Source organism: Python bivittatus, unplaced genomic scaffold, assembly GCF_059951505.1.
Source record: "Python bivittatus isolate LINGU-HERP-01145 unplaced genomic scaffold, Pbiv_v1 ctg000980_np1212, whole genome shotgun sequence".
NCBI lineage: Eukaryota > Metazoa > Chordata > Lepidosauria > Squamata > Pythonidae > Python > Python bivittatus.
The window spans coordinates 336,531-347,586 of record NW_028277125.1 but is presented as its reverse complement, the minus strand read 5'-3'; the positions used below and the strand labels follow the sequence as shown (position 1 = coordinate 347,586).

Sequence of the window (11,056 nt, the reverse complement as noted above, 5' to 3'; positions counted from 1 at the left end):
AGCGCCGGCAGCACCGCCCCCCCCCCGTCCTGGTCCACGGTGGCAAAATCTCAGGGATCCCGTGGCTGCTTTTCTGGCTCATTTTACTGAAATGCTGCAGCTCACTTCATCGGACGCATTCTCCCGCGGAAGCTTATCCCTTGTCGCAAACGCGCTAGTCAGTTGGGGAAGCGGCCGCCGGACCCCGGGGCTTCGACCCGCACGCGGCCCTCCGCAGCCGACCCCTGACCACGCCCACCGGCCCTGCAAGGCGAGCGCCCCACCGGCCCGGCCCGGCCCAGGTCCGGGCGAAGCCACGCACGGGCGCGCCACCCCCCGCTCTTGGCGGCAGCGCAGCGCAGCGGGGCAAGGTCGGCCTCGCCGGCCCGCGGGGCAAGGAACAGGCCCAGGGGCGGCCTGTACGCGGCAGGGCTGGGAGCGAAGCAACGTTTGTCTCCCCGAAGGCGCCCCTCCCCAGCCTGGGCCTGGGCCGGCGCCGCAGCCACGCCGGGCCCGCGCTGCCGCAGCCCAGCCGCAGCCGCCCGGGGGCGCCGCAGCCCGCCCACGCACCGCGGCTGCGGGGGAGGCCCCTGCGCCGGCCGCGGGCGCGTCTCTCCGCGGCGAAGCCCCGCGCCGGGCCGGAGGCTTCCGACCGGCCGCCAGGTGCCCGTCCGCTCGGCAGGCCCGCGGCAGCGCCCGGGAGCCGCCGCTGACGCCGGGAGACCCCGCCCCGGGCGCCCCGGGCAGCCCGCAGGTGCTCCTCCCGGGGGCGGCGGGGGGACGCCGGGCCGGCCCAGGCGGGGGGCCGGGGAGGGGCCCTCCGCGGGGCAGAGCCTGCGGCCCGCGCGGGCTCCGGCGCCCGGTCTCCGTGGCTCCCGCGCCCCGCCGGGCGGGCGGCGCCGCCGAGACTCCCTGGGCGGGGCGGGCCCTGGCGCTTACCTGGCCCGCCCCGCCCCGCCCCGCCCCGCCCCGCCGGGGAGGTAGGGGCGGGGCCGGCGGGCGTGGATTGGCGGGGCGCGGGGGGCGGGGCCTCCGCCCGCCCGCGACGCCATCTTGCCTGGAAAGTTTCGGGATCCCGGCGCCGCCCGTCCGCCCGGGAGCGAGGAGCGCCGCGGAGGCGGGAGCGGGGCCACCATGCCCGTGCGGAGGCAAGGTGGGGCGGCGGCGGCGGCCGGCCGGGGGCGGGGGGCGCCGTGCCTCTGGGCGCGTGCAGAGGGCGGCGGGGCCCCGCCGCCTGCCGCCTGCTGACGGCTTTCTCCCCGCAGACACGCAGCGCGCCCTGCGGCTCCTGGAGGACTACCGCGCGAAGCTGAGCCCGCGGGCGGACCGGCAGCTGCGCAGCTCGGTGGAGCGGGTCATCGGGGTCTTCCGCAGCAGCCTCTTCCAGGCCCTCCTCGGTACGCGCGCGGGAGGGCCCGCCCGGACTGGCGCCCTCGGAGGCTCTTCCCAGGCGCCGCGCCCTGCCCGAGGCCTGCGCTGCGGGCGCCCGGGCCCGGCCGGCTTCTGCCGCCGCGTGTCCCGCCTTGGCCGCGCTGAGGGCCGCCGCCGCCGCCGCCGGCGGGAACGGTTTCTCAGTCCTCACGGAAGCGCCTACCCGGGGCTGGACAAAGGACTGGAAGCAGAATGAAGTGGAACCATTGCTTGTAGTATTGGTTTATTTAACACATTTACGTGGCCGCGCAACTCTCACGCAGTGGCTCCGGGCGGCTTAAAAGTGAAATCCCCAGTAGAAAAATCCACCAACCCCCCCCCCCCCGCAGCGGCCCGAAACACAGTCAAACAGCCACTTGCTTGGCTCCTTTTCGGCTTGGGGTCCCCGAGTATACTCTGACGGTGAAAGACCATCGGAGAGAGAGGTAATTCCTTCTAACAGTAATTATCTGAAACATCCGTTTGCCTCTAGATATTCAAGAATTCTATGAGGTGACTCTCCTTGAAAATCCCAAAAGTATTGATCATTCAGAGCAAGCTGAATTTGTGGAGCCTGTCAGCGCATGGGACCTCCCCAGTCCTCCAAGCACTGGTGTGACTTCCGAGACGCTGCCGAGCAGCCAGACCGCAGACACCCAGGTATGCATCTGACAGGGCTGGTGCTGGAGCCGGGTCCTCTGTAGAAGCACCCCAACCTCCCCCCCCCACAGACTCAGGATGGACGTACTCTGAGGGTTGCAAGTGGGGTGCCGGGGAATGACCAGCACCTATCTTTGTCCTCCTTAGCTCGGGTGGCAGTTACCAAGATCCACTTCTTCATTTTGCTTTTCCTGCCTCTCTGTGGGGGTAGCTGAACATCTGAAAAGGTTTCTTCTTGCTGCACAACCGCCACTCCAAAATGGCCTTGTTTGCTTTCTGGTTTCCCCAAACAGTTGTGGAAAAAATCTGCACGGCATATCAGATCAGAAGCAGAGAAAGGGCTTTGGGGTGGGGAGCATGCAGTACCGGCCCATTGGGAGAAGTGGTGCTTGGGGGGAGCTCCTGACTCTCCTTTAAGAAGGGTTATGGCCTAAGAAGGGTTTGAGCTTTGCTGGAAGCGCCTCCCTTACTTTGCCTTAGTGGGCACGCTGTGTGTGTGTCTGTGTTGGTATGCAAGTGAGGTATTGGAGTGGAGAAGGGGAGGAGAAAGTGCTTGATGGGTAGGTGCCACTATGGCACCCTTCTGAGAGAGTCCATGCACGGGTAGGTTGCTGGCACAGAAAGTGCACGGCGCCCTGAGGAAATAACATCCCCTCCCCCAGATAGCTAGTCAGTGGCAGTCACTTCTGAGGCAAAGGGGAGGGGGAAGGCAGGACAGGAAGGACATCGCGGCCCTGCTCCAAGGCCAGTTCTGGAAAGAGACCCTCTCTTGGTTGGTAGGCGTGAGATGAGAGCACGGTGCCAGGGCCCATCCAAAGGAACGTGCGCATGGTGTCGCGGAATATTCGTTTAGTCTCTTCCGTCTGCCTTTGGGCGCTGCCTTCAGCAGATCTTTCCCCAAATAATTGATTGCGTTTAACATTCAGTAGCCTGCACTTGGGGCGGGTCTAGTACGCAAATAGAGATTTTGTCCTGGAAGAGCAGTGGGAATGCCAGAGGCGTTGGTCGTCTGTCTCCCAGTGTTTCCTTCATAGCCAGCCATGCACACTTTTGAAATGCATGCTGGGAGAAATAGTTGGTGTTAATTGCATTTTGTTTGTTGGTCTAGGAGAACCAAACAACAATTCTTTGTGATGTGCCCTTTCACCGCTGTGCATTTGAGGAGAAATGGAAATCTAGAAAAGCTCTGTGCATGTGTGCGTGGTTTAAAGGAGCTTTTGAGCACTGTTTCCTTGTTTCTAGATACGTGTGTTTGCACTGATGATTGTTAGTGATAGGAAAGCTTTTTCATTGCGCCCAAACTGAATTCTGCAAACTTAGTTTACTTGTTGTGGACGGAGATGATGGGATAAACTTCCTTCCACTGAATACTCAGGTACCTACAGCTGAATAATGTAAATTTGTTGTGCTTTGGCAAAGTTAGTGGTTTTTGACTCTGGCCTTTAGCAGGGAGGGAAGGAGTTACTGTTACTCAAAGCTCAAAAAGAAGGACACGGGACAGGGTCCTTGGAGCTGTGGGTGAGGCTGCCTGCCTGTTAAATCCTGGCTCTCGTTGATCTCTTGCTGGCCTTCAGTACTATCAAATTGGATCAGCTAAGTGGGTTGGGGGACCGTTCTCTGGTGTTTCTCCTTCTTCCAAGACGGGTTCCATTTGATGTTGGTGGAAGGGAAGTGGTCAAGCCCTAGGTCCCTGCTCAGTGGGGTGCCTCAGGGCTCTACCCTCCCCCCCTTTTCAACATCTCCATAAAGCTACTGGGGAGGTCATTTGTCGGTTTGGGGTGAGGCTGTCCAGCTGAAGCTGTCGAGGTTCTTTCCTGGTGTCTGGAAGCTGTGAGGGTTTGGATGGGCAAGAAGGGGCTGCGGCTCAACCTTGCTAGGACTGAACGGCCATGGGTTTGGGTCCCCCAGGTCTGGGAGTTGCAGAGTTTTCAACTCTGGTTCTAGATGCTGTAGCACTACCCCATTCAGATTTGGTGTGCAGTCTGGTGGTTCTCCTGGACTCATGGCTCCTGCTCAAGAGCAGGTGGCAACTGGCTGGGGGGCCTTTGTGCAACTGCGCCTTCTGCACCAGTTGCGCCCATTCCCGGACAAGAAGGCTGTGCTCATAATAAGAGATCTTGTGAGTTATTTTTTGGAAGTTTTAAGTCTGGTTACAGCAGCATGAAGCCTTTCCTTCCAGCTGTCCACAGCTGCTAAAGTTTATTTAAGAGTGAACAGATGGAAATTTCAAGGGGGTTGAATTGAGATTTCCAGCTGTCTGTCCCTCCTTTTGGCAGTGGGGAGGGGGTAGGATTTTCCTTTGCCGGACCGGTGACATTCCTCCTATCTGATGCTGAAAAAAGCCTTGTCCCGCAGGAATAACAATTCAGATTCCTTCAGGGAGTCCCCTCTGGGTATGCAAGCAGACAATAAAATTCTAGGTGGAGATTGGTTAAGTGTGAGTTCCATTATCTGTCTTACGTTAGGTATCTGATTTTCTACCCCTCTCTCTTTTCTCAAGCCTGTTTGGTATGTACAGCTCTATTCTTTTAGAAAAACTTGGCTTCCTTAAAGGAATTAGCATAGTGGTTTGGTAACCAATCTCTTCCCATAACTCCTCAACTTCATTTTCACATCATTTAAACACACTAAATTTATTTGTTTATTTAACTTCATTGTACAAGTAGTACAATGACAATAAAGATTTCTATTCTATTCTATTCTATTCTATTCTATTCTATTCTATTCTATTCTATTCTATTCTATTCTATTCTATTCTATTCTATTCTATTCTATTCTATTCTATTCTTTTATTAAATTTTTCCTAATTTCTCTTAAATATTTTTCTTGCTTATGTTGATTTTATATGATGACTATATGTTCTCCGATTCTTAATAAAGGCACATGTCTCCTCTTTAATTTCCTAAGTTTAACTGTTTTTTGAGACCAATAACTAATCTTCCACAGTCCACACCTGAACATGCACTAGTTGACTGAGTTGTGTTTCTCCATCGGCTTCCTGGTACGTATTTGATTCTGAAGTTGTGAATCTGGGGATGCCATGGGTACGGTGGCATTTATGTTACTTGAAGCACCTGTTGCCTGTAAATGAAGAATTCTCTTTACAAAACTCTCTTCACCTATTTCTGCACTGTTGTGTTTTTCCCATCCCAATCTCCACAGGATTCTGGGTTCCTCCATTTCTCCCTCCCAATTGCCCAGGAGCAGTGCTGTGTCCTTCCTTGACCTAGCACCACTTGCAATTTGCCATAGAATCCCTCGGGGCCTTCGTCCATTGCGTCTGTTGTGAAGTGTGCATGTTTGCATAACATTTACTGAGCATCTGTTAATTCTGTGTTTACGATCCCATTGTTTTAGCGATGTACTTTTATATATTATTGCTGTTCTGTTCTTTCATATAGATTCGTGCCTCAAGCATCATGTATTTTTTTAAGTTAGTGGCCCATTCCAATTTCTTCATTCATTCATCCTGCACATTTATATGGCCATCCATCTTAATCAAATAACAGACAAAGCATTCCAGTTTATCTAAGTTCTTTGTTGTTGTTGTTCAGTTGTTAAGTCGTGTCCGACTCTTTGTGACCCCATGAACCATATCGCACCAGGCCTTCCTGTCCTTCACTGCCTCCCTGAGTTTGCTCAGTTTCATGCTCATTGGTTCAGTGATGCTATCTAACCATCTCATCCTCTGCCGTCCTCTTCTTCTTTTGCCTTCAATCTTTCCCAGCATCAGGGTCTTTTCCAAAGAGTCCTCTCTTTGCATTAGGTGACCAAAGTATCTGAGCTTGAGCTTCATTATCAATCCTTCCAATGAGCAATCAGGGTTGATTTCCTTTAAGATTGACTGGTTTGACCTCCTAGCAGTCCAGGGGACTCGTAAGAGTCTTCTGCAGCACCACAGTTCAAAGGCATCAATTCTTCGGTGCTCAGCCTTCTTTATGGTCCAGCTCTCACAGCCATACATTACTACTGGAAAAACCATAGCTTTGACTATGTGAATCTTTGTCGGCAAGGTGACGTCTCTGCTTTTTAATATGCTATCTAGGTTTGCCATAGCTTTCCTCCCAAAGAGCAAGCGTCTTTTAATTTCATGGCTGCAGTCTCCGTCTGCGGTGATCTTGGAGCCCAAATAAATGAAGTCTGTCACCGCTTCCATTTCTACCCCTTCTATTTGCCAGGAATTGATGGGTCCAGTTGCCATGATCTTAGTTTTTTTAATGTTGAGTTTCAAGCCAGCTTTCGCACTCTCCTCTTTCACCCTCATCAAGAGGCTCTTTAGTTCTTCTTCACTTTCTGCCATTAGGTGGTATCGTCCGCATATCTGAGGTTGTTGATGTTTCTCCCTGCAGTCTTAATTCCGGCTTGTGATTCTTCCAGCCTGGCATTTCTCATGATGTCCTCTAGATATAAGTTAAATAAGCAGGGTGACAGTATATAGCCTTGTCGTACTCCTTTCCCTATTTTGAACCAATCGGGTGTTCTGTGACCAGTTCTAACTGTTGCTTCTTGGCCCGCATACAGATTTCTCAAGACAGGTAAGATGGTCTGGTACCCCCATCTCTTTAAGAATTTGCCACAGTTTGTTGTGATTCACACAATCAAAGGCTTTTGCATAGTCAATGAAGCAGAAGTAGGTGTTTTTCTGGAACTCTCGTGCTTTCTCCATGATCCAGCAAATGTTGGCAATTTGATCTCTAGTTCCTCTGCCTCTTCGAAACCCAGCTTGTACATCCGGTAGTTCTCGGTTCATGTACTGCTGAAGCCTAGCTTGTATGATTTTGAGCATAACCTTGCTAGCATGTGAAATGAGTGCAATTGTGCGATAGTTTGAGCATTCTTTGACATTGCCCTTCTTTGGAATTGGAACGTAAACTGACCTTTTCCAATCCCGTGGCCACTGTTACGTTTCCCAAACTTGCTGGCATATTGAGTGCAGCACTTTAACAGCATCATCTTTTAGTATTTTAAATAACTCAGCTGGAATACTGTCATCTCCACTAGCTTTTTTGTTAGTAATGCTTCCTAAGGCCCACTTGACTTCGCTCTCTAGGATGTCCGGCTCAAGGTCAGTGACCACACCAGCATGGACATCAGGGACATTAAGATCTTTCTTGTACAGTTCTTCTGTGTATTCTTGCCACCTCTTCTTAATCTCTTCTGCTTCTGTTAGGTCCCTGCCTTTTTTGTCCTTTATCATGCCCATCTTTGCACTAAACGTTCCTTTGATATCTCCAACTTTCTTGAAGAGATCTCTAGTCTTCCCCATTCTATTGTTTTCCTCGATTTCTTTGCATTGTTCATTTAAGAAGGCCTTCTTATCTCTCCTTGCTATTCTCTGGAAATCTGCATTCAGTTGCTTATATCTTTCCCTTTCACCCTTGCTTTTCACATTCCTTCTTTCCACAGCTATTTGTAAAGCCTCATCAGACAGCCATTTTGCTTTCTTGCATTTCTTTTTCTTTGGGATGGTTTTAGTTGCTGCCTCCTGTACAATGTTACAGACCTCCGTCCATAGTTCTTCAGGCACTCTGTCTACCAAATCTAATCCTCTAAATCTATTCATCACCTTCACTGTGTACTCACAAGGAATATGATCTAAGTCATACCTGAGTGGTCTAGTGGTTTTCCCTACATTCTTCAATTTAAGCCTAAATTTTGCAGTAAGCAGCTCATGATCTGAGCCACAGTCAGGTCCTGGTCTTGTTTTTGCTGTCTGTATAGAGCTTCTCCATCTTTGGCTGCAAAGTATATAATCAATCTGGTTTCGGTATTGACATCTGGTGATGTCCATGTGTAGAGTCGTCTCTTGTGTTGTTGGAAAAGAGTGTTTGCTATGACTAGCTTGTTCTCTTGACAGAACTCTATTGGCCTTTGCCCTGCTTCATTTTATACTTCAAGGCCAAACTTGCCTGTTATTCCGATTATTCCTTGACTTCCTACTGTAGCATTCAAATCCCCTATGATGAAAAGGACATATTTTTTTGGTGCTAGTTCTAGAAGGTGTTGTAGGTCTTCATAGAACTGGTCAACTTCAGCTTCTTTGGTATCAGTGGTTGGGGCATAGACTTGGATTACTGTGATGTTGAATGGTTTGCCTTGGATACGCACTGAGATCATTCTGTCGTTTTTGAGGTTGTACCCCATTACTGCCTTTCCCACACTCTTATTGACTATGAGTGCTACTTCATTTCTTCTAAGGGTTTCTTGCCCACAGCAGTAGATATAATGGTCACCCGAATTAAATTCACCCATTCCCGTCCATTTCAGTTCGCTGATTCCCAAGATGTCGACGTTCAATCTTGCCATCTCATGTTTGACCACATCCAGCTTGCCTTGGTTCATAGATCTTACATTCCAGGTACCTATACAATATTGTTCTTTACAGCATCGGACCTTCTTTTCGCTTCCAGATACATCCACAGCTGAACGTCCTTTCGGCTTTGGCCCAGCCACTTCACTCTTTCTGGAGCTACTTGGAAATGCCCTCCGCTCTTCCCCAGTAGCATATTGGACACCTTCCGACCTGAGGGGCTCATCTTCCGGTGTCATATCTTTTAGCCTTTTAACATTGTCCATGGGGTTTTCTTGGCAAGGATACTGGAGTGGGTTGCCATTTCCTTCTCCAGTGGACCACATTTTGTCAGAACTCTCTGTCATGACCTGTCTGTCTTGGGTGGCCCTGCACGGTATAGCTCATGGCTTCACTGAGTTACGCAAGCCCCTTCGCCACGACAAGGCAGTGATCCATGAAGGGGTTATCTAAGTTCAGTTATTCCTAAATCATTGGATTTTGTACACTTTATTTTCTTTTTGGCAATTTCAAGTTTTAATTGAGAGGGAATATTCTCAAAGCAGTTGGAGTCCTGGGTCCAGCCCTGGGCGCTGCCCTTGAAAAGGAGCATGGAGAAGCTGGAGTCTGGGGTTTGCAAGCCGGCCTCTTTGAGGAATGGGTCAAGGAGATGGGTCTGTTTAGTTGGAAGTGTGACCATGTCTACAAATACCTAAAAGGCTGTCCCTGCAAGGAGTGGCTTTCTTCTCTACTGAAAGAGGGAGCAGTGTTTAAATGAAAAGAAAGCAGATCAGGCTGGCTGTGAGGTAGAATTATCCTGGTGATAAGAGCTCTTAAGCAGGGCAACAGTCTGGCCGGAAGAATAGCGGCCTCCCCCTCGTTGGAGGTTTTCAGTCCAGAACCGGATGGCTGCTCCTTGCAGACAGTTTAGTGGGTTCCTGGGCCGAGCAGGGGCTGGGTTAGAGATCCCTTCCAGAGAACGAAAAACTCTGTATAACATTCTGTTTCTCCCCACTTTGTTATGTGGGAGTGAAAGTTGTGTCTGTCACAGAGATATAATAATTAGTTGGGTTTCACGGGTACGGTGTTTGTGGGTGCTGAAGGAAAGGGGACTTGAATACACGAGTGGGGAAGAGGTAGGTTGAGGGGGTTTGGTAGCATGAGGAGAAGGACGAGATTGCAAAGCAAGTGTGTGGAAGGAGAGGGGATGGGATGAGCAGGAGGGGGATGATTTGCAGGGACAGAAAGGTAGGCAGATGTATAGAGAATGGTGTCAGTATAGGTTAGATTTTCTTTCTTTGGCTTATCTCTGCTCACAGGTGTCCTGTACTTTGTATAATGCTGCTTATTCAGGAATGGAATAGTGCAGTGGGTATGCGCGTGTATTCCTCAGTTCCTGGACTTTTGTGTGGAGACTGAAATTCCAATTCGTCAGTTAGCACCAGCATAGAAGATTCCTTTGCTCAGTAGGGGTGAGCTGTTTTTTTGTTAATCTGAAATAAAATGCTACATTCTTGAATGTTTCAGATTCTAACATCTCTTTTGCAGCTCAGGTGCTAGTTTTACAGATCCTTCACTTTTTTTTATAATTGGTGTCTGTCTCAATTGAAAGAGGTCTTGGAGGGATCGTTTTTAAAAATTCAGCTCTTCAGATACAAAGGTGTTCCCAAAGTCAGTGGTTTCCTTGATGTGCTGATGCTGTTCAGCTTTGTGGCGGTTGGTGTTTGGTTCCAGCATCAAGTTCGGCACTTGGCACAGCCAGCATCCTGCTTCATGGAGAGAGAAGTGGCCATGGGGAGAGCTTGCTTTGCCTTGGATTATTCTGACAGATCTCTGTCCTGTGGAATGCCCGCCTTTCCCTTTAATTTAGGGTACTTCAGCAAGACTGATGCTTTTTCACCAGGATCTCCTGGTTGCGTAGGGGTGAATGGTTTCAAAAGCTGAGGCAGGCAAGGCCTGCGAGCTTCTCTGACAGGCAAGGAAAACAGGGCTTGGTCTCCTCCCGTCTTCTTTTCACTAGGGCAGCACCTTCAGAGGGTGTTGTCTCAACAGCTGAAATGCGCCCGGTGATTGATGTTGTCATTCTGGATTTTTGGGAACTGTTCTAGCAAATGACATGTTTGTACAGGATCCAGGCTGAAGTCCCAAAGTAAACTCCAGTGCATTTTCTCCATGGAAAGCACCCTTATTATAATGGCCCAAATACGAGGACTTTGGTGTACTTGGTGCTGTAATGGGGAAGAAGAAATGAGAGGTGCAGGGCTGGCGGATTCTGCTCTACCAGCTGATGAATGCACTGCCGGGCGAGCTGGCGGGAACTGAGTGCTGGAGTAAACTATAGCAAAGAAATAACGCACGGTTCGTGTGAGAGGTATCTGGACGTTCTGCAGGTCACAAGTTGAACATGTCACTTATGCCCTGGTCACCTCCAGAATGGATTATTGTAACGTGTTCTACACGGGGCTGCCCTTGAAGAGCCTCTGGAAGCTACAGCTGGTGCAAAATGCAGTGGCGCAGGCAGTTATGTGCACTCCTTGATCAGCACATGTTACAACTCTGTTCCACGAGCTGTGTTGGTTGCCTGTTCGCCTCAAGGTGCTGGTAATGACCTATAAAGCCCTGCGTGGCATGGGGCCTCCCTGGTTACATCTGCCTGTCCCTTCTGCCAAAGAATGTCATCTGACAGGACCCAGGAGGAGAGTCTTGTGCTGCAGCACC

The 11,056-nt window shown here is 50.8% G+C and overlaps 1 protein-coding gene across 10 annotated transcripts in view; it reads left to right on the top strand.

Annotated features, from left to right (window-relative positions):
* Nucleotides 1-975: 975 nt before the first annotated feature.
* The window catches only part of DLG1 (discs large MAGUK scaffold protein 1), a 159,851-nt gene continuing 149,770 nt past the window's right edge, over nt 976-11,056 (top strand). For all 10 annotated transcript variants that reach the window (XM_088132472.1, XM_088132468.1, XM_088132467.1 and 7 more), the window contains exons 1-3: nt 976-1,132; nt 1,245-1,376; nt 1,883-2,049. In XM_088132472.1, the coding sequence (XP_087988598.1) occupies nt 1,114-1,132; nt 1,245-1,376; nt 1,883-2,049 (318 nt within the window). In that variant the 5' untranslated portion in view covers nt 976-1,113. The remainder of the gene's footprint in view (nt 1,133-1,244; nt 1,377-1,882; nt 2,050-11,056) is intronic.